The sequence below is a fragment of the Dipodomys merriami genome, unplaced genomic scaffold, assembly GCF_024711535.1.
Source record: "Dipodomys merriami isolate MVZ:Mamm:240054 unplaced genomic scaffold, mDipMer1.0.p SCAF_44, whole genome shotgun sequence".
Classification (NCBI taxonomy): Eukaryota; Metazoa; Chordata; class Mammalia; order Rodentia; family Heteromyidae; genus Dipodomys; species Dipodomys merriami.
In genome coordinates this window covers 3,831,061-3,857,714 of record NW_027206002.1, presented here as the reverse complement: position 1 = coordinate 3,857,714, position 26,654 = coordinate 3,831,061, and the positions used below count along the sequence as shown (strand labels likewise).

The window sequence follows — 26,654 nt, the reverse complement described above, 5'->3', positions numbered from 1 at the left end:
TCTCACAGAATCTCATGGAACAATCTCATAGAAGCCCTGTCTGTGGCATCTCTGCACAGCCATACCTGAGTATAACATGCCTGCAAGGGGTGGGGTGACCCCTATACTCCCCAGCAGGAACCTCAGTTTCTCAACCTCTAGGCTTCTCCCTGGCTGGAGCTCTTGTCCGCACAGCCTCAAAGGGGCAGGCAGAGGCCATGGCTGTTCATTCTGCCTCTATCCTACTAGTGTTCATATAAGTAGCACAACTAGACATGGACTTACTTAGCAGAATAGAATCAAGTAAAGTGAAACACTTATTGGCAATTAGGGGACCCATCTGAGTCATTGCTAGAAGCTGAGATTCATCTAAACTGCCATTATGTCAGATTGAGTATCAAAAAAGCAGGTCTCTGGGAGATATAGGCCGGACTACAGAAGGGATTAGAAAACATGGTCTTCACTAAGGTCAGCAGACAGCTGTTCATTGTTGACCTATAGAAATACGCTGGTGGACTGATAGGATCAGAGGCTGCCAGATGGACAGGACTTGGCAAAACAGGTCAAGATGGCAGCCTGACCACACAGACCTCTGGGAAGCAATGTATGAAGCACCCAGAGGTATACAAGATAGAGAAACCAGGAACTTCTCATGGCTGAGGGAGGTGGAGGGATCTGGCATCTGGCATGGGCTTGTAGGAGAAACAAGGGACCATTCAGCAATGGCTCATCACCAATGTTTTCCCTCAGGGTCTAGGTAAGTTAGTGAACAGGAGGGCCAGCTCACTAAAAAAACAACATCCTCATCCAGGTACCAGTGGCTCATGCCTGTAATTCTAGCTACTCAGGAGGCTGAGATCTGAAGATTGCAGTTTAAAGCTAGCCCAGGCAGAAAAGTCTGTGAAACTCTTATCTCCAATAAGCTACTCAGAAAAAGACAGAAGTGGTGCTGCGGAAGACAGTAGAACACTAGCTTTGAGCACAAAGAGGCTCAGGGACACTATCCAGGTCCTGAGTTCAAGCCCCAGGACTGGGGGGAGGAGGGGATTCTCTCTCTCTCTCTCTCTCTCTCTCTCTCTCTCTCTCTCTCTCTCTCTCTCTCTCCCTACCCTCAACAAATTAACTTGTGTCTGACTAATAACATCCCTATGTGGTTGGCAGATATCAGCACTTTGACCTCCCTGACTGCAGACCTCCTGAGGTCACCCTTGTCCAGCTGTCAGACTTTCTGCATGGATCTGCTTCATTCTACCAACAGAAAATAGCTTCGGCTGACAGGTGGGCAGATGACTAGAGAGGAGGTCACAGAATGTGAAGGTACAGGTGGGGAACTGGCTCTTACTGGCTCAGGTGCAACCCCATTTCCTGGAGGGCTTGTTCCTGTTCCTCACAGACCTTCTGCAACTCTGCCTTCTCCTCTTGGAGGTCCCGCAACTCCTGAAACAGATAAACCACACATCTAACACACAGTCCTGCAACACCTGTAGATCTTATAACACACTGTAAGAGCAAAAAGCAGATTTACCGCATTAACATCTCCCAGAAAGGTTCTTTTGTATATTACGGACAGTTGGAAGGTGAGCATCCTAAGAGGGGTGCCCAGCTTGGGGCAGGGATCAGATACATTCATCAGGCACATTAAAACCAGTTACCCCAAGCCAGAAATGGTAGCTCATGCCTGTCTTCCCTCCTACTGGGGAGGTAGAGATCTGGCACCATTTCAAAGGCAGACACGAAGCCCTACTTCAACAAGAAAGCTGGGTGTGGTAGCATACATTTGTCATCCAGATTATGTGGAAGATGTACTAGGAGGAGTGTAGTCTAGGCTGATCCTGGTAAAACACTTGAGACCCTACCTGAAAAATAACTAAAGCAAAAAGGTCTGGGGATATTGCTAAAGTGGTAGAGCACCTATGTATGAGAGGCACTGAATATTCAACTTCCAGTACTGTCCCTCCCTCCAAAAAACCTCAAAACCCAAACGAGTTACCCTTACAGGACAAACAAGGCCTGCCTATGTGAGTTTCTATTAAAGATACACATTTTAGAAACAGCCATCTCAAAAACAGAGCCTGACACAAAATTACCGAAGACATCAGCCACCTGAAAAGATGGAGCTTCCTGTTCAGCACTGCAGAGGCGGATTTGGAGAGGGCTGACCAGGGATGATAAAGACTGAGTTCCAGACCTCTGGAGGCCTGGGAGCCTGTGCGGGGAGCCAGGCATGGAAGGAAGGTCACTAGGGACAACACTGATGACTGTACCTGGGGCCAGCATACTTGGCAAGGCTGGGAAAGCCAAGACAGAGACACACAAAGCAGCTGAGTACTCATTTTGGGATGCTGGGAACACCAGTGAGGCTCAGCACCCCCAACCTCTGCTGTACCCTGTGTTGGGGTGCTAAGCAGTGGCTTACTGGTGAGGTTAGGCCTGCTAGGTTGGGAAGTGCTGAGGTAGAAGGGTATAATTCAAATAGAAGTCTTCTAAATTGGAGTAGAATGGGGATCTGTTCAGTGAGTAAGCAGAACTTTCTAGGTCCTCTCCCATCATTTCTCCCTTCCCCACTCTGAGCTATGGAGGAGCCCCTCCCCTTCCCAGCAGCTTGACGCCCTTTCTACCAGAAGCTACACCATCACATGGCATAGACTGCAAAGCACTGGTCTGAGCCTGCTCACCGGAGGGACAGCTCAATTTTGGCTTGGCGAGGCTGCTGGTGACAGCGGACAGGGGAACCTGGAGCCCTGGGTACATCGTCTCCCAAGGGAGCAGGCAGGAAGGATTGATACAACAGTCTGTAACCCACTCTCCCCAGAAAGGCCAGGCCGCGAAGACTGTTGAGATTTTATAGGTAGGGGGAGATTTCAGATTGCTCTGCATTTTCTGGGAGGCCTGGTTCTCCTAGAAGATGGAGATGCCAGGATAGCACCACACTTTGCTCACTCTCTAAAGCCTGCAGTATCTAGGCCACATTTTCTAGGCAGGCAATGGCAGGGGGAAATGGAGGACAGGTTTACTCTAGATCTGATTGGAGTCCCAGTCAGTCTACTTTCTGGGGATGATCTGAACTTGAACTAAGTGGCCAGCCACCCTCTGGGGTGAAGGCATGCACTGGTGTTGGTTAGAAAGCATTGGCTTTGAAAGGTGCTGTGGGCTCATACCTGTAATCCTAGCTACTCAGGAGACTGAGATCTGAGGATCTGAGGATTGTGGTTCAAAGCCAACCCTGGGCAAGAAAGTCCATGCCTGAACTCTGGGCCTGGGCGCTGTCCCTCAGCTCTTCAGCTCAAGGCTAGCTGCTCTACCACTTGAACCACAGTGCCACTTCCGGCTTTTTCTGCTTATGTGGTGCTGAGGAATCGAACTCAGGGCTTCATGCATGCAAGGCAAGCACTCTACCACTGAGCCACCTTCCCAGCCTCCATCAGACTCTTATCTCCAACTAACCACCCTGCACCAAACCAGAAGTGGAGCTGTGGCTCAAAATGACAGAGTGCTAGCTTTGAGCACAAAAGCTCAGGGACAGCACCCATGACCAACAACATACAAAAAACAAAACAAAACAACAAAAAAACCCCACTGGCCTTTCTACATAGTGCTGGTTTGGGGACCCCTTCAAATGCAGGGGCCCATGCCTGCATGGGCTCCGTGCGCAGGTCTTGCGTTGTGCCTTGCTTACCACTCAAGCCTCACTCTCTGCTGCCCTTGCCCCCCCCTTTTTTTGTTGGTTGTGGGGCTTGAACTTGGGGCCTCAGCACTGTCCCTGAGCTCTGCTCAAGGCTAGTGCTCTACCACTTTAAGCCACAGCTCTACTTCCAGTTTTCTGGTGATTAATTAGAGGTAAGAGTCTCATGGACTTTCCTGCCCCAGCTGGCTTCAAACCATGGTCCTCAGATCTTAGCCTCCTGAGGAGCTAGGATTATAGTAGTGAGCCACTGGTGCCTGGCCACCATTCCATTCTGAAGGTGATCTTGGCCTTTCCTTGGACAGGAGCTGAGAACAGCTCCCTAAACTTTGGAGGGTGGTGGGGCTCCCACATGAAGAGCACAGGAGTGGGCCTTGGCTTACCTTCTTTAATCCTTCTACTTGCTGTAGCTCTGTTCGGAGAAGAGACGAGGAGTCTTTTTCACGTTGTAATTCTCGCTGAAGAGCTTGTCTTTGCTCTTTTTCTGATTTCAACTCTTTCTCTAGACTTGAGCTGTTGTCCCAAGATGAATTGGAGTTAGTTTCGGTGCGGGAGGCAGGAGATCATGTGAACAGCCAGGCCCACTTGTGCCTCCCTCCGTAAGAAACCAGGACCGCTGAGCAAACGACTGGTAGAGATGCCAATGGAGAGAAAGGAAACACCACAGCACAGTCCTCTCCTGAGTTAGAGATGGAGCTAACAGCAGGAATTCCAGCCACCAGCAGCAAGGGATGATACTGAATTAGGGGTAGTGAGTAAAGTAGTCAAGGCCAGGGCTGAGTGGGCAGGTACTGGCTGGACCCCGGAGGCTTGCAGTCTCATTGATCATTTGTTCTTTATTTAGCACATGGGCTCTACAGCTTATCTTAGCTTTGCAGGGGTGAAGTCTGAGGTGGGGTTCTAGCTGCCCCCTCAGCCCTTCCCTCCTCCAGTTCTCCCAGCTGCCCCCTGCCACCTCCCAAGGCTCCCTACCATTGCTCGTGTAGCTGGGCCAGCTGCAGCTGCAGGGCGCTGACCCTGCCGCCAAGCTCCTGCTGCAGCTTGTGGCTCCGCTCCTCGGCCCCCTGTCTTGCCCGTTCCGAGTGCTGTAACCTAGAGTGACAGAGACAGAGAGATGGCTATGAAGGAAAATACTGTTTCTGTTTTTGAGACAGTCTTAGTAGCCCAGACTGGCTGGAACTCTCAGCTGTCTCAGTGCAGGGAATACAGGTGTGTATCATGACATCTAGCTTTGTTATTCTGAGACAGGTTCTCACTATGTCGCACGGGTTGATTTCAATCTCATGGGTTAAAGTGATCCTCTGGCCTCAGCTTCTCAAGTACCTGGGACTTCTCAAGTACTGAGTTCTGCTGCCTCCAATTCAAGATCCTCTGCCTCTGCCTCCTGGGAAGTGGGATTCAGGTGTATGTCATAGCCCTTTTGGTGGTACTGGCTTTGAACTCCGGATCTCATACTTGCTAGACAAGCACTCTACTATTAGAGCCATGCCCTCAGCCATTTCTGCTTTATCTAGGGTCTTAAGCTTTTGCTCAAATTTGCCTTTTTTTCCCTCTTAACTGTGACTTTCACAGAACAATAGTTTAAGAGTCTCTTTACCAAGTTGTTCCCTTACAGATGATGCTTTTGTGTTACACTTCAGGTTAACAGTTCTAGTTTCACTGAAGCTCTGTCTGGCGTGTGATGTTAAAACAGTGCTAAACGTCCATTACTAACATTATTCCTTCTCCTTTGTAAAGAGCTGGGGGCTGGTTGTGTGTATACCTACTTTTGGACTCTATTCTAACCCACTGCTGACTTGATATTCATTCCTTCATTCAGGCCAGTCCTAGGACCTGAACTCAGTGCCTGGGCACTGTCCTTGAGCCTCTTTGTTCTCAAGGCTAGTGTTCTACCATTTGAGCCACAACATCACTTCTGACTTTTTCTGAATAGTTTATTGGAGATAAGAATCTCATGAACTTTTCTGCTCAGGCTGGCTTTGAACCATTATTCTCAGATCTCAGCCTTCTGAGTAGTGAGGATTATAGGCATGAGCTAATGGATCCCGGCTTGACTTGATATTTAAATGTGAGTGACACACTAACTGCCCAGCTTCTGTTGAGGACAGTTTGATGTAGTGGCCAAAAGGATGCTCAACAAAACACTGCATGGGCAAAGCTACTGCATCCAGCTCTTCTGCTGGGAAAGACTCTCACCACCCGAATTGGTCTGTACTTCCGGAAGGGGCTGTGTTTGTCTCAGGCCCAAAGGATGCCCCGCCCTCAAGGGTTGGACTGTTTGCCAGGGGAAGTAACTACCTTTCTTCCATTTGTTTCATGTTGGACATCACTTGATTGTTTTTTCCTTCAAAATTCGTGATGGCTTCATTCTTCTGCTGTAAACTGCTCTCTGCATTCTAAAAAGCAAGGAACCCTCATGTCTGCTCTGAAAAAAAATCTTAAAAAAACCTTAAGAAGGTACTCTTACGTGTCAATACAGGTACTTAGAAAGAAAAAATATTAAAAAACAAAAACGGATGTGAGACGATGGTAAAGTCACCCATTGAAGGTAAAAAAAAAAAGAAGAAGAAAGTGAGAGTCTTTTTTGGACAGTACTGAAGTTTGAACACAAGGCCTTGCACTTGTTAGGCATTCGGCCACTTAAGCCATGTCTCCAGCCCTTTTGCTTTAGTTATTTTTGAGGTACAGACTCACTTTCAGGTGAGGAGGAATGAAGTTCAGCCTGGACTTGCTCCTTCAATATAAGCTTCCCACAGAACTGGGACAACAGGTGCATACCACCATGCCCAGCTTTTTTTTTTTTTTTTTTGTCTCTCATGGGTCTTGAACTCTGAGCCTAGGTGCTGTCCTTGGGCTTCTCAGTTCAAGGCGAGTGCTCTACCACTTGAGCCACAGCGCCACTCCTGATTTTCTGGTGGTTAATTGGAGATCAGAGTCTCATGGTCTTTTCTTCCCCAGGCTGGCTTTGAATCACAATCCTCAGATCTTAGCCTCCTGAGTAGCTAGTATTACAGGCATGAGCCACTGGTGCCTGGCAGCATTTTTTTGTTGAGATGGAGGTCTCACTAACTTTTTTCTTGGGTTGGCCATAAACTGAGATTCCCTCAGTCTCTATATCCTACTAAACAGCAAACATTACTGGTATAAATCATGGCACCTAGCCAAACGAGATTATTTTTATTACTGTGTATGTTAAATTGAGGATGATGATGAGTTCAAGCCTGGATAGCTGAAAGGGGAAGGAAGGGTATGAAGTGCACGCAACTGGAGCAGGAGCAGACAATGGAAGTCTAAATATGTGTGCTGTGGTCCTAGCAGGTGGGTTTGATGCTGTCAAGGTAGACAAGGCTGAGAGCTGGCTGTCCTTGTTTCTTATGGCAAAGGAAAACTCTGATTCACTGAATCTTGGAAATCAGGAATGCTGTGCTGCTGGTACAGTAGGGGAGTGGCTAGTGTGTTGGCGGTTTGCTATGTGAGCAGGTTTTATAGAGGCGCAGTGCCAGGCCAAAGCCTGCCAGACTAGGGTGTAGGGCTGGGGTCTCCTGGGGTTGGAGGAGCCATTGCTCTGGACTCAGCAATATGTGACAAAAGAAGAAAAAAACAGTAATAAAGCCCCCAGGAAAACACCTCCCGTGGCTCAGTGGTAGCACATAACTAGCATGCATGAAGCCCTAGGCTCAAAAAAAAACAAACAACAACAACAAAAAACCCGGCCTGAGACAAAAGCCTCTCATATCTAAATCTACTGTTTTGGATGATCTGCCATTACTGACAGACAGGGACACAGATCCACACACAGACACTAATGGGATAAAAAGCAAAGTAAAGAGGCAGGTGGGAGAGCCGTGGTCAGTGAACCCAGGTTCACTGGGAGGAAGAAATAGACAGGGCTAGCAGGACCCAACCGTGCCTGAAAGAACCACATACCTGCCCAGAGCAATGCCCGGCTGTGAATGAACAATGGCCACCCCAGGGGTTTAGTCTTCAAGGACACACTCCCTGAGGCCTGGGCACAGGACTGCTGAGGTGGGGGAAGTGCCTGAAGAAGGCAGAGCCAGGGAAGCTGGCTGAGTGAAAGAAACAGTCTGCCATTAGGTGCCAGGACATTTTCCTGCTCAGAGGAAGTGATGACTGTTATGGGCCAGAGACTAACATCCACTGCTACTGTGTATGTGTATGTGTGTGTGTCTGTATGTGTGCTGCTCCAGGGGCTTGAACTCAGGACCTGGACACTGTCCTTGAGCCTCTCTGTGCTCAAGACTAGTGCTTTACCACCTGAGCTACAGTGCCACTTCCAGCTTTTTCTGAGTAGTTTATAAGAGTCTCATGGACTTTCCTGCTTGGGCTGGCTTTCAACTGTGATCCTCGGATCTCAGCCTCCTGAGTAGCTAGGATTACAGGTATGAGCCACTGGTGCCTGGCTAAAAAACATTTTTTTTTTTTTAAGGTCAGTCATGGGGCTTGAACTCAGAGCCTGGGCACTGTCCTTGAGCTCTTTCACTCAAAGGTAGTTGTGTGTTGTGTGTGTGTCTATCATTCTCTGTGCTGCTGGCTGTACGTGACAGGCTATGGTGAGAACAGCTGCCTGCTGGCTTCCTGGTCATATGCACTGCAGCTGACCCCATGGGCCAGTTGTACTACATATAATTATGCGTATGCCTCCATGTATGTATGTATATATATATATATATATATAATTTATTTATTTATTTATTTATTTTTTGCCAGTCCTGGGGCTTGAACTCAGGGCCTGGGTGCTGTCCCTGAGTTTCTTTGCTCAAGGCTAGCACTCTACCACTTGAGCCATAGTACCACTTCCGGCTTTTTCTGTTTATGTGGTACTGAGGAATTGAACCCAGGCTTCATGCACGCTAGGCAAGCACTCTACCATTAAGCCACATTCCCAGCCCCTGCCTCCATATTCAAAGACACTGCTACATTGTTACAGCACACTAATTGGCCTTCTAAACACAGACCTAAACAAGCAGAAAAAGTGAGCAAATTCAAATTGTAATTCATTTTGTCTTGCTTTAGTTTTCACTGTTGCTATTAAAGTCACATAGGATTTGGAAAAGGAGGAAACAGTCGTTGACAGTATGGTTGTCATATTGACTATAACACTGAATAGGATGCAGAAGTTACAATCTGTCAGGAAGGACAGACATAACTGGAAGGAGAGTGACACTAGTCTGTGGAAAACAAACCATGTCTGTTTTGACAATAAGAAGGAAGCAGAGCCTGGAAAAGAATGTTTTGTGAGGGACCCAGAATGGTGCAGTCTGGTGGCTTGTGGAAGGAAGCATGAGAAGTTTTAGGTGCTGTTTTTCAGACTGGCTCTGTGGGCCATCTGAAATGACAGCACAGGAGAGTCAAGCAGAAGACCCAGCACAGGGACTGTGAGGACAAGTCTGGAAAGACAGTGTTAACTGCTGTCTTTACTTCTCCCAACTGTTGATGTACACAATTAGTCACTGAAATAAGAGGAAAACAGCAGGGAAACCATGGAGGTGTGACACAATTTGGGCATGGGTTCAAAAGACATAGCAATGGCTCATTGCTAGCTCTACTAAGCTGCATCCCCAGAGGCACCGGATTTAGCCACTTGGTTCTCGCTTGTTACTCCCATTTTCCTCCATTTCTCACATATTGTTGTAAGGACCAAATAAGTTACATACAATAAATATGGCATATGCCATAATCCTGTACTCAGGAGGCTGAGAAAGGAAGAGGCTAATCTGGGCTACAGAGAAAAATCTTGTCTCCCTCATCCATCCCTCTATCCATCTATCCTTTCATTCACAAATAAATAAGTAAATACATAAATCGATCATTAAGTGGTCAAATTCAAAAGGGCTGAGGTTCAGGTCTGACACACAGGTCTGCGACGCTCACAGATCTGTCTCCTGGCTCACTGGGCAAGTGACTTAAGACAACAACAATACATGGAAAGCAGCAGCAGGGAAGAACACTGCCACACAGACATGAAGCCACTCCCCCACCTGAACCTTGTGGAACATCTGTAAATTAATGGCTTTGACTTCTTCTAGTTGCTGGCGCAGAGCAACGAGTGTGTCCTGCTTCTCGTGGGTGTCTTTTTCCAGTAACTTCATGGCGATCTCCATTTCTGTTTTCATCCCAACTTGTAACTCCAGTTCTTTTTCTAGCTCCTTTGGAGGATATTTACAAGGAAACGTGTGTATAAGCAGGGCATACAAATGTACACATTGAGCTTGTTCTGGGTAATGATTCAGACAATGGCAGGTGAGGACAGGATTGGGGTGTTGACAATGGGGGGCGTGTTGAGGATGAGCTTGGGGGATTGACAATGGGTTGGAGTGGTTAAGGACAAACCTGGAGGTTTGAGGACAAGTTTGGAGGCTAAGGCTAGTCTGCCTGAAGCTTCACCCTTTCATTACTGTACAGTTAAGGTTTGTTCTGTATGTCAAGTCAATAGAAAGCTGACTTGCAGAGTGAGCCTCGTGTTTTAGCAGCCATGTTGTAACCCAGTGACCAGACCCTGGAAGGATGCTGGGCTGGTGCCTGGTTCCGGGAGGACCTGACGATGAGGTGTTACACTTGCTGGAGTGGGCTGCTGGTTGAGGGTAACAATTCTGTCTTGAGGAACTCAGAACATGTGACCCCCACAGTCATTCAAGGGAGGGAGGAAGTAAACGCAGGCACAGAACATAGTTCCATGAAGAACTCTGTTTTGTTTTGATTTTGCCGGTCATGGGGCCTGAACTCTGAGCCTGGGCGCTGCCCCTCAACTCTCAAGCTCAAGGCTAGTGCTCTACGACTTGAGCCACAGCACTACTTCCTGCTTTTTTTTTTCTTCTGCTTACGTGGTGCTGAGGAATCGAACCCAGGGCCTCATGCATGCAAGGCAAGCAGCCTACCTTCCCAGCCCCCATGAAGCACTCTGGTCACTCACACACACTGAGTGGAAATAAATAGGCCAGAGAGGCTCTGATGGAAAGTGGGATATTATCAAAGGAACCATGACTCTGGTCTCCTAGCAACCTCTAAAAGAGGTTGGTAATAAAAATGGGAACAAAACAGAAGCGATCAGGTGGAATAATGTGAACACTGCAACTCATAGTCACTGTAAACTCATGAACTTCTGTGTACGCCACCTCGGCAGGTTTAAGCATATCCTTGGGCTACAGAGGGCTTCTCCCTGAGTATACAGGGCTCACACTCACCTGCCTCACTTTCTTCTCCTCCTTCAGCTGCTTCCACACATCACTGTACATTTCATCCAGGCCTTGCCGGGTCTGCTTATAAGTCTCCAGCTCAACTTTTGTGTCCTGTTTTGTTATCTGAATCAAGCAAAAACACCCAGAAGAATGGGTTGCTGGTGAAAAGCACACTAGTAATATATTAAAACATACCATAATTCTAAATATAAAGGATAATTTTCTACCTTTTAGACATGATGGGGAAAGTTTATGTTCATAAAGGTGTTAGAATTTGAAAGATGAAGGATGGGAGCAGGCCAATACCCTTTTTTTTTTTTTATTAGACGAAGCCTCCCTATGGCTGGCTTTAAACTCCCAATCCTCAGCTTTCCAAGTGCTGGGATTACAGGTGTATGTTATGTCTGGATAAACCAATATAATTTTTTTGTTGTTATTGTGGGGCTTGAAATCAGGGCCTTGGCACTGTCCCTGAGCATTTTTTGCTGAAGGCTAGCACTCTACCACTCTGAGCCACAGTGTCACTTCTGGTTGTTAATTGGAGATAAGTCTCACAGACTTTTCTGCCAAGCTGGCTTTGAATCCCAATCCTCAGATTTCAGCCTCTTTTGTTTTTGTTGGTTGCGGGGCTTTTTGTTGGGCCTGGGCACTGTCCCTGCACTCTTCAGTTCAAGGCTAGAGCTCTACCACTTGAGCCACAGCACCACTTCCAATTTTCTGGTTGTTAATTGGAGGTAAGAGTCTCATGGATGTTCTTGCCCAGGTTGGCTTTGAACTGTGATCCTCAGATCTCAGCCTCTTGAGTAGCTAGAATTACAGGAGTGAGCCACTATTGCCTAGCGCCAATGAAAGTTTGAAAAGTTACATTCTTCTTTTTGTCAGTCCTGGGGCCTGAACTCTGGGCCTGGGTGCTGTCCCTCAGCTCTTCAGCTCAAGGCTACCACTTTACCACTTGATCCACAGCGCCACTTCCAGCTTTCTGTTTTTATGTGGTGCAAGGCAAGTACTCTACCACTGAACTACCTTCCCAGCCCCTAAAAAGTTACATTTTTATAGTAATTTTGAGTCATTTCTTCTTAAAATAGAATACTAGTCTCTGGTAGGAAACCTCACTCAATCCATTACTATTTACTGACTAGGTTTTAACTTAGTACTGGGTGGATTTAATGGTGAATTGGATAGGTTTCTACTTTTAAGACATCAGATAAGACAAAGCTGCAAGTTGGCAATATTACAAACCACTGAACACATACTGTGATACACAAAGCCCTACAGGAAGAGGGAGGGAGGGGCCGAGCCATCCTTGGACACCAGTGATGGCGTAATAGGATGCAGCATATGAACAGGCATTAATAACCAATAGGAATGACCCAGCAATCCCACTTTTGGGCATTTACCCAAATGTTTACAAACAAGCCCACACTAAACCTACCAGCATGACTATGTTTATTGCAGCACTATTTACTATAGTTAAGATATGGAACCAACCCAGATGTCCCTCAGTAGATGAATGGATCAAGAAAATGTGGTATATATACACAATGGAATTCTATGCCTCCATCAGAAAGAATGGCATTGCCCCATTTGTTAGGAAATGGAAAGGCTTGGAAAAAATTATATTAAGTGAAGTAAGCCAAGCCCAAAGAAACACACGTACCATGGTTTCCCTTATTTACAATATCTAGTATATGTATGAGTCAAGCAGAAAAGGTCAGATAATGTGATGCTAGGAAAATGAACCCTTAGCTATGTATTTAAATTTTTTTTCTCTTTCATGCATTTGTTTCTAACGCATTTATAAGATTATCTCTTTGTTGCTTTGTATGTCCCTCCCCCACAGTATAACCCCTGCTTTCACTATATTTGATGTCGGTATAAATTTGTGGAGAAGGGGAAAAACAAGTCGTTTAAGGATACAGGTGGACCCGTTGCAACAATGAGAAGTACAAGTTGTCATGTCGAAAACGAACTTTACAACTTCGGTGGTGGTGGGAGGGGGAGGATTGGGTAGAGGGGCGAGGGGAGGCTGGGAAGGGATGTGAAGGGTAAACAAAGGAGGAGGCTGCAATGCTTGATAAGAAATGTACTCATTATCTTGCCCATGTAATTGTAACCCCTCTGTACAGTATGTTCACAATAAAAAAAAAAATAACCAATAGGAACTCTGAAGTACAAAGGAGTATTGAGGTCTAGGTTGCCTGTGAATGGCATGTGTTGGGACAGAAGCAAGAGGAACCTTTTTGTATATTCTGTAGACTGGGTAACTGTTAAAACTACACTGACTAGAAATGTGGCTTAGTGGTAGAGTGCTTGCCTACCATTCAAGAAGCCCTGGGTTCGATTCCTCAGTACCATATAAACAGAAAAAGCCAGAAGTGGTTCTGTGGCTCAAGTGGTAGAGTACTAGCCTTGATCAAAAAGAAGCTCAGGGACAGTGTCCAGGCCCTGAGTTCAAGCCCCAGGACTGGAAAAAACAAAAACAAAACAAAACAAAACTACACTTAGCCCTAGTACTTGCAGGCTCTGTATCAGGGGAATCAACCAAGCAGGATTAGAAATATTTAAGGGAAAATACCTCACTGTTCTGAAAATGCATGGACCTTAATTTTCTTGTCATTGGTCCCTAAACAACACAGTAGCAGCTACTCACAGAGTGTTCATATTGGATGAGATATTATAAGCAATCCAGAGATTATTTAAGTATCTGGGAGGATATATTCAGAGAACCAAGGCAATGCCCTTTATTCAAGAGACTCGAGCATCATGGGTTTAGGTATCCAAGGGGTGGGGCAGGATCCTGGAGATCCCTCACAGATACCCAGGGGATGACGTCATGAGCTCGAGGCTGGTGCTGGGTGAGCTGCTTACTGATACCCAATAGTGAGGTCCATTACTTACCTCTACGCTCTTTTCACTTCTCTCACGGATCAATTCATTCTGTTCTCTTAATTGCTGCTGTTCTTCTTGCAGTGAGCAAATGCGGTCTGTCGCGGCAGAAAGCTGATTAAGAAAGATTTAAATTAAAAAAATTACATTTCTTAACATCAAAATCAATCTTGCTGTTCAAATTTTAAAACACTAACATTTACTTGGTACCTTTACATTTGGCATCTCATTTTGAATAGGGAATGCATGGCTTAGAATTGTAAAAAAATGAGAGTTTGTATAGTAAAGTCTCCCATCCATCCCTGTCCTTAGCCATCTCTGTTACTTTATGTGGAAAATCATGTAGGTTCACAAGCAATTAGGAAACAACCTGAGTGTCCACTGTTAGAGCAAAGGGTAAATATATTACAGTGGAGGCACAAACAGAAGCATTAGCTATTCCAATGTTCACAATTGCTATTAATGACTTGAGAACTCACTTGCAATACTAATAAGGAAAGAAGCAGATTATATGGTATGCTCTTGTCTATAGTAAGAAAATCAACTAGGATAAAAATGCTTACATCAAATGATAAGAGAATTCCATACCAGAAGATAGAGAAAGCTGTCACCTATTAGGGGCTGTTTTGTATGTATTTTTTTCAGTTTTTTGAGGAACATGTCTATTTTATCATTAGAGGGAGAATTAAAAAATGGAAGCGGGGACAAAACATCAAGCCACAGAGTTGTGCCTTGGAGGAAATCATCTCCTTGAAGGGGGTGCACATAGCTTGGGGTAAAGCATATGGAATCTGATATTTTCATGGCTCTGCCTCAGGAGAGGAGGTGAGAGCAATGGGGAAACACTGCTTTCAGGGAGAAAGGGAGGCTGGAGAAGGAGCAAGAAGCAAGACATTGTCCTTGGTACTTTTTTTTTGGGGGGGGGGGCGGTTATTAGAGTTTGAACTCAGGGTTTTGCACTGGCTAGGCAGGTATTCTATCATGAACCACACTTCCAGTCTTTTATTGTGCTGGTCATTTTTGAGCTAGGGCTCATCTCCTGCCTGGGTGTGCACCTGGACTGAGATCTATTTTAGACTTTCCATTGCAGGTAGAATTACAGGTGTGAGCCTTTGTGCTCAGCCTGCAGTTGAGAAGGGGTCGTGTGAACTTTTCTGCCCAGGTTGGCTTTAGACTATGATCTTCCCAATCTCAGCCTGCCAAGTAGCTAAGATAACAGATGTGAGTCTCTGGCATTTATTGTCCTTGGCATTTGGCTCTAATTTCAGCATTAATTCCCAACGGAGGGCCCTTTAAGCACTTAACTCCTCTCTAGCATCTAAAGTCTCTAAGAATTACTCTCCACTTGAATGTTCCTAAGCAACTATTGTGCCTGAATGAGACACTGCATGCTTTACAGCAGTTATTAGTTATCACAAGCAGGCAGAAGCCATAAACTGCTTCCTTATCCTCTCTGAAGATACAGAAAACTTGCCCCGGAGAGAGAGGAATGACTACTCTCTAAAGCCTGGCTTCTCTTACAATCATCTGCCTTGAAAGGAAACACAGGGGTTTAGTTTCAAAGCCAAATAAGACTTTGAAAGCAGGACACCAGGTCTGAGAACAGAGTGGTTTGCTTGTTCATAAATTAGTCAGTTCCCCAGCACCTCCCCCAAGAGTTGCATTAACTATATTCATGATTATCAGTCTGATTTAGTCTTTATGAAATTCATAAAGTATGAATCATTGCCCAACTTGGAGACAGAGAAGTAAGGTTCCCAGACCGACCTACCTAAAGGGGACTCAAAGGCCGATGTCCACCCAGGAGAGTGGAGGCCTCCCAACGCTAAGTCCAGTGCTTTCTCCTGGACGCCCTTGAGTACTGTCTCAACCTCCTGCTTACACTCCTTTGAGCTCCTCCTAGGAGAGCATCAATGTAAAGAAAGCCTAAATCATGGGTTGATGCCTCATGCTTGCAGCCTCTCTCCTTCCACTATGCCCTGTCTCCACGCCGTGGGGTGTTTCCTCTTGAGCCCCTTCTCAAAGCTCTCCTCCTTTTCGATGAGACTAGGTGGGAGGCCGGAGCAGCCAGGGACCGCTACCTGTGGGAGCCTCAGAGAGGCTGTGCAACCCCCCTCCTGCTAACAGGAGACAAGATGTGTCCACCAAGGAGACTGCCGGGCAGCTGGCAGCAAGCTTTCTTCCTCGGCCTCAGCCCTCCTTCGTCCTGTCCTTTCATTCTCTCTCTACCTAGTGAGAAAGCAGAGAAAGACCACGCTGTGGGGAGACGAGTTCCATGTGCCTGAGAGGCTGAAACAGAGGGGTAGGCTGAGTGACAGCCTCTTACAATACAGTCTGTGCTTTCTGGGGCCATAGGGAGGCACGTGTCATCACAGGAAAGGCAGAAAAAGAGGAAGAAACTGCTAGACAGGTCCCAGCTCTAGGTGATAAAACCTGTCTCTGAGAACTGGCTGGAGATGGGCTGCAGTGTCTCGCTGGGAGCTGCACAGGGCAGAACACAGATGTCCTGTTTGCAGCCAGCTCAATGCGAGGCTGGTCAGTCCCTTCCTTCCAGAGAGCAGCTCTGCGCAAGTGTACCAACTCCACCGTTTCTCTAATCCTCGGGCCATCATTATATGTAAGGACTTCAATGAAGTTACAAACCTCTTCTTGGAGCTTTGAATTAGTCTTTTCTAAGCCATCTATCTTGGACTGAAGATCTCCAACTGTGCAGCTATAGGAAAATCACAGTATCAGGTAAGTGCAAACTTATAAAAGATGACTGTTTCCTCAACCATTGAACAATGAGAAAGGAGATACCTAGATTTTCTGAATCAAGAGTCATTCATTAACCCAGAGATATGAAATATAAATACATGTGTGTATGTATATTTATTTATATGCCAGTCTTGGGGCTTGAATTCAAGTCCCTGAGCTTCTTTTGCTCAAGTCCAGCACTCTACCACTTTGAACCACAGCACCACTTCCAGCTTTTTCTGTTTATGTGGTACTGAGGAATCGAACCCAGGGCTTCATGCATGCTAAGCAAGCAATCTACCACTAAGCCACATTCCAGCCTGTATTTGTATTTAGATAGACTACTCACTAGTTTTTTTTTGGGGGGGTGGGGGTGGGGCAGTCCTGGGGCTTAAACTCAGGGGCTTGGTGCTATCTCTGAGATTTATTGCTCAAGGTTAGCACTCTACCATTTGAGTCATAGCTCCACTTCTGGCTTTTTTTTTTTCCTCCACTTTTTTAAGTGGAGCTAAAGATTCTCATGGACTTTCCTGCTCTGACTGGCTTTGAACTATGATCCTCAGATGTCAGCCTTCTGACTAGCTAGGATTACAGGCATGAGCCAACAGTACCTGGCTCTTTACACTGTTTTATCTCAAAATATGTTATTCATTCTTTTATAGCCAGCTAGGAAAAAATATTTTTTCCTTAAATATAATAAATGATGGGAATTAAGGTGTATCTTCAGTCATGTATTTGAAGATATTATTCATAATAAGTGCTGGAGCCGGAAGCCCAGGCACAGGCTTGCTCATGCGCTCCACTGCTGACTAAACCCTCTCCCTTCCCTTGTCTGGGAGCTATTTTTTCCTTTTCTTTTTATTTTATTCCTTTCTGTTGGACTCTTTTGAAGTTCATACATTATAGATCCAGGGCACCTCATTGCAGAGCCTGTAACTTAGACAATAGATCATATCCCATAGATCTTGCCAGTGATGGGGACAGAGAAACAAACCTGCAGGAGTTGGTGGCAGAAAAATAGAGATACAAAGACAAAAAATGAAAAAGAATAGTTATGGAGTGAATAAAAGGTCTTAAGAGTATTGTTTTTGATTCTATACCAACTATATAACATAAAATAGCAATGTCGAGGACACTGGTGATTTGTACCTTAAAAATAAAGCATATAGAGAGGAAAAAAAATATTCATGGCTAATACTTTTTTTTTTTTTTTTGGGTCCGGTCGTGGGGCCTGAACTCTGGGCCTGGGCACTGTCCCTCAGCTCTTCAGCTCAAGGCTAGCACTCTACCACTTGAGCCACAGCACCACTTCCGGCTTTTTTCTTTTTGCTTATGTGGTGCTGAGGAATCGAACCCAGGGCCTCAGGCATGCAAGGCAAGCACTCTACCACTGAGCCACCTTCCCAGCCCCTCATGGCTAATACTTTATAGCTGTCTCCCAACCTTCTGATCATCTTGTACCAATGTATGACCTGAGATAATCCAAGCTGAGCAGTAAAACTACATAAAAATATAGGGAAAGAAAACTGGGCCGGGCACTGGTGGCTCATGCCTATAATCCTAGCTACTCAGGAGGCTGAGATCTTAGGATCAAGGGTCAAGGCCAGCCTGGGCAGGAAAGTCTGTGAGACTCTTATCTCCAATAAACCACTAGAAAACCGGAAGTGGTGCTGTAGCTCAAGCAGTAGAGTGCTCGCTTTGAGCTGAAGAGCTGAGGGACAGTGCCCAGGTCCAGAGTTCAAGCCCCACAACCGACAAAAAAAAAAGAAAAAAGAAAAAAAGGAAACTGGACCATTGGGAGAAAAGCACATAATTAATTGATTACATCTGTGATGGAGTTCATCAGCAATGGGTCAGTAGAAAGACACCATTTAATAAAATGGATCACCAATACATTAAGGGGTAAATAAAGTCAAGACTGCCTTAACGGATGCTAATGCACTTGATAAAAATCCACATTTAGGCTGGGCGTTGGTGGCTCATGGCCTGTAATCCTAGCTACTCAGGAGGCTGAGATCTGAGGATCTGGGTTCAAAGCCAGCCTAGTGAAGAAGGTCGGTGAAATTCAAATCTCCAATTAACCACCAGAACACTGAAGTGGAGCTGTAGCTCAAGTGGTAGAGTGCTAGCTTTGAGCTGAATTGCTGAAGACAGTGCCCAGGCCCAGAGTTCAGGCCCCACGACCAACAACAGCAACAAAAAAAAATCCTTATCTATACCTTAAGAAAACTTTCAAATTAGAAATCAAAGGATTTCTTAAAATCCAGCCAGCAGGGAGGTTGAGCAGAACCTCTGAACAGCCTTTTCTAGTGGAAGAAGGCATCACCCTCTGGCTTGCTTCATTGGCACTGGGGCACCAGGCCTGTCCTGGGCAGCGCTGCTAGTGTGCAGTCTACTCTCTAGAAGCTTAGAGAAACATGACTTCCCAAAACAGGTCAAGAATTCTCCCACTCCCTACCAATACCTCTAAGGCTTATGTTTCATGAAACACAGCAGTTTTCCAGCTATGATTTAAATTCCTTCCTTTTTTTGTTGTTGTTGTTGCTGGGACCAGAGTTGAACTCAGGGCCTCAACTTTTGCTCATAGGCTGGTTGGCGCTCTACTGCTTGAGCCATACCTCCAGTCCCCCAGCTACAATTGTAAAAAAATCAAGAAAAGGCCTCTGACATGACACAGGATGGCCTCCCATGAATGGCTTGGATCACAGGCTTACAGCTCAGCAGTTTTACCCTCTTTTCCTGCCCTGATGCATCAGGGTGCTCTGTGCCGATTCACACCAATGAGAATACGTGGCATGGCAGGCGTGCCAACCATTTGGCTTGGGAGAGGAAAGGAAGCCCAAGATTTAAGGCCTTTACTCTCTATACTATGAAATTGCTCCAAAGAACCAGAATTCCCTATAGATGTTATCTATCAAGAAGAAAAGCCAGGTGCCGGTGGCTCACGCCTATAATCCTAGCTACTTGGGAGGCTGGGATCTGAGGATTGTGGTTCAAAGCTAGCTTGGGCAAGAAAGTCTGTGAGACTCTTATCTCCAATTAACCACCAGAAAACTGGAAGTGGCACTGTGGCTCAACTGGAAGAGCACTGGCCTTGAGCTGAAGAGCCGAGGGACAGTGCCCAGGCTCAGAGCTCAAGCAACACGACTGCAAAAAAAAAAAAAAAAAAGAAAGAAAAGAAACCCTTCTTTCCCGTCTGTATGCATGAACACTGCTGGAATGATTACACCCTTTTTACCTTGTGTGGAGAAAAGTCACTTATAAACACATGCAAACTCAAAGAGTGACCTGTGTGTAAGTGCGGCACTGGAGAAGAGGAGGGGCTCCTACCTTAGGTGCCGGTTCAGTTCTTCCACGTAATTTTTTTGATCAAGGACATCAGTAATTCTTTCATGCCTTATAAAAAGAGCATAAAAAGAGAAATTTATTTTACCTATGGTTAATACTCTGGCACTGGTTCTTACCTTCTGATCAGCTATACAAATGTATCAGGAAATCTAAAGAGTCAGAGCTAAGAAATAATACCCCTGTGTCCCAGGAGTATAAACATAACATGGATGGCTGGAGCAGCCAGGGGTCTGGAAACAGGTGCCCTCTGATGCACTCTAGATTCTGCAGACTGGCTGTGCCTCTGGCATGGGGAAAGGCACAAGTGCACACCTACCCATGTTCAGATGTACACACACACACACACACACACACAGAGTCATGCAGTGAAAGCACCAGCCTTCCCCTGCACATGACTCTGGAAGTGGCATGTGACACAATCCTCTTACACTGAAGTTCACTTGGGAAAGGAAACTAAGACTTTCCAAAACACAGAGCTGAGCAGTGTAAAAGCCAGGGATGTTTGGGTTAAGATAAAACATTTAAAAAAATACCACAAAAATCCCCCACAACATCTGAAAGGCTCACCCTGTTTTTTTTTGTTTTTGTTTTTTGGTTGGTCATGGGGCTTGTATTCAGGGCCTGGGCACTGTCCCTGAGAACTTCTGCTTAAGGCTCTACCAGTTTGAGCTACAGCGCCACTTCCCGTTTTCAGATGGTTAAATTAGAGTTAGTCTCATAGACTATTCTGCTCCCGCTGGCTTTGAACCATGACCTTCAGATCTCAGCCTCTTGAGGAGCTAGAATTACAAGCATGAGCTACCAGCACCTGGCTCACCCTGTAATTTCTTTACAAATGTATAGACAATTGTAACTTAAGTAAATGGAATCATCCTATAGAGGTTGGTATTGTAGATGCTAGGATTGTTTTTCAGTTATTGATTTTCTCTTACCTATTCTGCTTTGCTTCTCCTCTCCTTTCTTCTCCCCTTCCTTTTTTCCATCCATCCATCCATCCATCCATCCATCCATACATCTATCCATCCATCCATCCATCCATCCATCCTTTTAGTTTGGGACTCAAACTCAGTCTTTGACACTTTTGCTCACTGGCTGGTGCTCTACCACCTAAACCATGCCTTCAACCTCCCTTACTTTTTTTCTTCAGGTACTGGGGTTTGAACTCTTGGCTTTACACTTGCTAGGGAAATGATTTATCACTTGACCTATATCTCCGGTCCTTTTTTCTTTAGTTTGTTTTTCAGTTAGGGTTTATACTTTTTGTCACACCTGGCCTTGTGCCACAATCCTCCTACCTATGCCTCCTGAGCAGCTGACAGCACAGGCTATCATCACCATACTTGGTTCCTTTTCATCGTTGTACTGAGAGAAGAGTCTTCCTAAGTGGCACAGGCTATCCTATAACTCATTATATAGCCCAGGCTGTTGGTCAATCCACAATCTGTCTACCTCAGCCTCCTACATGCTGAGATTACATGAGTGCCCTGATACCTCTTCGCTTCTGTCCCTGACATAGCTTTCCTGGTAATGCACATTAAGAGTGTTGAGTATTCATCTCTGTGTGTATAATCCTAACATCTAGCTAATAGACACAAAGGATATACAATTAAACTATTAAGTATATACTAGGGAATTTTTTTTTTTTGGTATATAAACTACTTGGCACCATATTTTCCTCATTCAGTAATATCTTGGGGAAATTTCTCTACTACACTAGTAGCTCAAATTGATTCTTCTGTATGTCTGCACAATATACATAATAAGGAATAGTTTGGGTTAGGGAATGTAATTCCCTAGATGATAAGGATGAGAATGCATTTGCTCTGCAACTAGAAAGAACTGATAAAAGCTAAACTCTGCAGGCCAAAGCAAGAGCAGCACTCTATGCCAGAACTTCATTTACCCCCGCATGGGACTTACTCTTTGCCGCCATCAAGGTCCTGCCCATCTTTAAGGTAGAGGGAAAAGTCAATCACACCAACCTGGAAAAATAAACCACAAGATGACATTTCTCATTTTCTTCAAACCGTAACAGTCCTGCAGATTCAGGGCAGTTCATCTCACTACTGGGTATGCTCTTTATGAAGATTAACAAAAGGTTTTTTGGGTACAAAGTAAAGAGGGGGGGAGGGAGAGAGAGAAAGATGAGGTGTGGGGGGGGCGGAATGAGAGAACACTAGGTCTCTAAAATGGTGACCTTAACTCATTTGGCTGAACCTTTCTCCCTTACTGAACTGTGAGTAAAATGGTCTAGTTTGTACCTTAGGGAAAATTCTCTGCCTCTGTTGGGAACCAGGGAAGATCTTGTCCCACTCACCCCACAAAAAAAAAGGAGCTTTGTTAAAAAAAAATATGGCATTGGAGAGTATCATTGTTATTTGAAATACAGGAAAAGTGAGTATAATCCAAGTGCCCCTCTATGGGGCAATGCAGAAGTCAATCACTACACTAGACTACCACAACAATGAATGCAGTGGATTCATGGATCAACTTGGGATCCAGGTACAGCTTTAAGACCAAGCACTCACCCCATGATGGTAATCCCCTGGATTAAACCAAAGCCATGTATGATGTCTGTAAGATACAACTTCAACTTCTCTGCCTTTACTTCCCACCAAGAGAAATCCATATTCCTAGCTTCTGAGCCTGGCCAGCGTTAGTGCCTGTCTTGATGAGCAAGATGCAGTAGAAATGACACCCTGGGAGCTGAAGGAGGCATTACCTTTTTCACCTGGCTCTATTCTGGAGGGCATACAGCTTTGAAGTTCTGAACTTTGGATAAGATGCCAAAACAGTGAAGTCCATGTGAAAACACAGGCAGAGAGCAGGGCCCCCAAGAGGCCCTGGCTGCTCCATTGCCAGCTCTCTGGGTTCTTGTCAGCCTGGAGCACAAGAAGGCTGAGAACAAATCTTCAACTCATCTGACCCAGCCATGCCCTGGCTATAATCACCGGCTCTGAAACAAGACCCCCTACCTGAGCATGGTCAACTCCACGCTGGGACACAGTAATTCTGATTTGTTACATGGTCAGAGGATGTTACAGAGACCAGAGGATTTCATTTAAAACCAAACCTACAGTGGCCCAAATGCAGAAAAGAAGTAGAAAAGGCTGTGGAAGGTTCCTGACTTTTTACCATTACTTCCCTTTGCGGGAGGAAAGCAGTCCTGACGGAGAAGGGAAGAAAGGAGTCTGAATTTTACTTCAGTGTTTGCACTTCTGTACTGTCCAGCTGTTTTTCAATGAGCATTCATTTCTTTTTCCCTTTTTGTTTTTTGTTTGTTGTGGGGCTTGAACTCTGGGCCTGGGCGCTGTCCCTCAGCTCTTTAGCTCAAGGTTAGCACTCTACCACTGAGCCACTTCTACTAAAGTGCCAATTCTGGTTTTCTGGTTGTTAATTGGAGATAAAAGTCTCATGGCTCCTCCTGCCCGGACTGGCTTTGAACCTCGATCCTCAGATCTCAGCCTCCTGAGTAGCTAGGATTACAGGTGTGAGCCACAGGTGCCCAGCTTTTTATTTATTTATTTTTTGCCAGTCCTGGGGCCTGAACTCAGAGCCTGGGCACTGTCCCTGAGCTTCTTTTGCTCAAGTCTAGCACTCTACTACTTGAGCCACAGCGCCACTTCCGGCTTTTTCTGTTTATGTGGTACTGACTGAGGAATTGAGCCCAGGGCTTCATGCATGCTAGGCAAGCACTCTACCACTAGGCCATATTCCCAGCCACTGAGCCTCTTGCTCTACCTCTGAGCCAAGCCTTCAGGGCTAGAGGAGGGGTAAACAGGAGGATCATGACCTAGTCTGGCCTGAGAATAAAAAGGAGACCCTATTTATTTAGCAAGTGAAAAACCTAAGTTCAAAGGCCAGCAGTGCAAAAACAAATGCATATATATAAATTCAAATATAAATTCCAGTACTAATTCATTCCACCTACAGCCTAAATCCCACTTCACCTGAGAATCCAAGTCTTCTCCTTTTAAGCAGAGATTGGCATCGAGAACATTGAGTCCTACCAGCAGACCAACAATCACCATCCCTTCTTCCTCCATCATTAGTGCCTCAGGCTCATAGAATTCACTGGAAGAGATGGACAGGACAGGGCAGCTGTTCACAAATGCCTTTACTACTCACCTTTTCACCCCAATCTGCTTTTCCACCTCAGCTGTCCATCTGGAGATAAAGCTCACACTGCAGCAAGCTATCTGCTGTGAACTTCCTCTCTGTTTTCTACTGTGTCAGGTGCTGCTATGGCTTCTCTACCATAGTCTGGATATTAAGTGATCTCAAAGGTTCCCTAACACCATGCTACTGGGAGGTAGAGAACGTTTCAGGGTAGGGCCTAGTGAGAGGTCTGTAGGTCATTGGGGGAGTGCCTTTACAAAGGGCACTTTTGCCTGTCCCTTTCTCTTTTGCATTCTGACTAAGAGGTTAGCAGTTTTATTCCATCATGTGCTCCTAGCATTGTGTGAGAGCCCCAGACATAAAGCAATAGGGCTACCAGCTATGGACTGAAACTTCTAAAACTATAAGCAGAAGCCAGCCTTTCAGCCAGGTGCTGGAGGCTCATGCCTGTAATACTAGCTACTCAGGAGGCTGAGAACTGGGGAACATGGTTCAAAGCCAGCCCAAGCAGGAAAGTCCATGACACTCTTATCTTCAATTAACCACCAAGAAACCTGGAATGGAGCTGTGGCTCAAGTGGTAGAATGCCAGCCTTGATCAAAAAAACTCAGGGACAGATCTCAGCACTGAGTTCAAACCTCAGGACTGGCAAGAAATAAACATAAAGTAAAACAAAATAAAAATAAACCTTTCATCCTTACAAGTTGATAAGTTGATATTTGCGATAGTAACAGAAAACTGATAACATGTTCTCCATCTTTTCCTCCCCAATCCTGCTTCCTGCCATGGAACCATGATCCAACCTCCTGAGTAGCTAGGATTATAGGCATGAGCCACTGAAGCCTGGTACAATTTTTTTGGGGGGTCGGTCATGGGGCTTGAACTCTGGGCTTGGGCGCTGTCCCTGTGCTCTTCAGCTCAAGGCGAGCACTCTACTGCTTGAGCCACAGCACCACTTGCGGTTTTCTAGTGGTTTATTGGAGATAAGAGTCTTACGGACTTTCCTGTCCAAGCTGGCTTTGAACCGTGATCCTCAGATCTCAGCCTCCTGAGTAGCTAAGATTAAAGGCATGAGCCACTGGTGCCAGGCTAGCCTGGTAGAATTCTGAAGAATTATCTTCAAGTTTTTTTCAAACAAAAGTCATATAAACCTACTTTTCTAATGATTTGTGGTGCTGCTCTTTTAAAACAAAGACACCATGGGGCTGGGAAGGTGGCTCAGTGGTAGAGTGCTTGCCTTGCATGGATGAAGCCCTGAGTTCGATTCCTCAGTACCACATAAGCAGAAAAAGCCAGAAGTGGCGCTGTGGCTCAAGTGGTAGAGTGCTAGTTCAGGGACTGAGTTCAAGCCCCATGACTGACCAAAAAAAACAAACAAACAAAACAAAGACAACAAAGCCAGGCGCCGCCTTAAGGCAGCCCAGACAGGAAAGTCCGAGAGACTCTTATCTCCAATAAACCACTAGAAAACCAGAAGTGGTATTTTGGCTCAAGCGGTAGAGTGCTCTCCTTGAGCTGAAGTGTGAGAGGAGAGTGCCCAAGCCCAGAGTTCACGCCCCATGACCGACCAAAAAAAAAATTAAAAAAAAAAACCCAAAAAACAAAGACAACAAACATTTAGGATTAGTAACAATTTCAATAAAAAGCAGTCCAACATCCTAGATTCTTATTTTAATTCAAAATGATCTACAGAATGATCTTCAAAATGATCTTCAGTTATTTACAAAGCAGAAAACAGGCAAAGATGGGTGATGAAATACCTTAGGAGATGTTTATTGTCTATCAGCACTTTCAGATAATCTGCCAGTTTCTTTTGCATGAGGGCAAGATAAAGCCACGCTCTGCCTCTTCCCACAGCTGTCCTAGGATTCAAACAGAGACCAAACTGCAGTGGCATAACAAATGAACATAGGAAAAAACCTCTCACTTCAGCCAGGGAAATTCAGTTGTACAACAATCCTCCCCCCAATACTGAGAGCATGGAGTCAGCTGGTTGGTTTGGCATTGGAAGAGGAGGGATATATACTCTGCTGGGCAGGCAGAAAAAAATAGCTCATTATACGCCTTTGGTTACCATTTGAGTTTAGTATGATGGACATATGGATTTGTCTTTTTTTTTTAACCAAAAAGGAAATCTTCAGCCACAAAATTCTTATTTCCAGAACACATATAATTACATAAGAACACATATAATTACATAAAACTCTGGATATATTCATAAGGCGCTGGGCCTGTAGAATGGATATTCTTTCACAAGATGGATTCAGAATATGGAATATGTTAAAGTGCTCAAGTCTTGGGCTGGGAATGTGACTCAGAGCTCAGAAGTAGTGTGCTTGCCTAGTATGTATGAAACCCTGTGTTCAATTCCTCTGTATGACATAAACAGAAAAAGTGGCACTGTAGCTCAAGTGGTAGAGTGCTAGCCTTGAGCAAAAGCAGCTCAGGGATAGTGTCCATGCTCTGAGTTCAAGCTCCAGGACTGGTGGGGGGAAGGGAGGCTCAAGTCTCCTAAGATATCTAAGGCATTGGTTCAAGATACAATGCAAAAAGGATTTTGGCTATAGTAGGTTTGAGCTCAGGGTCTCTTACTTGTTAATAAGCAAGTATTATAACAGCAAGCCACACTTCTAGGCTTTATCTTTGTGGTAAGGCACACACAATATAAAATTGTCATCTTAGCCAGGCGCTGGGTGGCTCATGTCTGT

At 45.4% G+C, this 26,654-nt stretch overlaps 1 protein-coding gene across 1 annotated transcript in view; it reads right to left on the bottom strand.

Annotated features, from left to right (window-relative positions):
• Rufy1 (RUN and FYVE domain containing 1) overlaps positions 1 to 26,654 on the bottom strand; it is a 36,277-nt gene that overhangs the window by 4,164 nt on the left and 5,459 nt on the right. Inside the window, exons 4-15 of the mRNA XM_069993810.1 lie at positions 25,707 to 25,808; positions 23,778 to 23,901; positions 21,748 to 21,809; positions 19,810 to 19,875; positions 16,387 to 16,456; positions 13,756 to 13,857; positions 10,864 to 10,980; positions 9,661 to 9,828; positions 5,960 to 6,057; positions 4,634 to 4,753; positions 4,045 to 4,174; positions 1,322 to 1,416 (exon numbers count right to left, since the gene is read on the bottom strand). Of these exons, the coding sequence (XP_069849911.1) occupies positions 1,322 to 1,416; positions 4,045 to 4,174; positions 4,634 to 4,753; positions 5,960 to 6,057; positions 9,661 to 9,828; positions 10,864 to 10,980; positions 13,756 to 13,857; positions 16,387 to 16,456; positions 19,810 to 19,875; positions 21,748 to 21,809; positions 23,778 to 23,901; positions 25,707 to 25,808 (1,254 nt within the window). The remainder of the gene's footprint in view (positions 1 to 1,321; positions 1,417 to 4,044; positions 4,175 to 4,633; positions 4,754 to 5,959; positions 6,058 to 9,660; positions 9,829 to 10,863; positions 10,981 to 13,755; positions 13,858 to 16,386; positions 16,457 to 19,809; positions 19,876 to 21,747; positions 21,810 to 23,777; positions 23,902 to 25,706; positions 25,809 to 26,654) is intronic.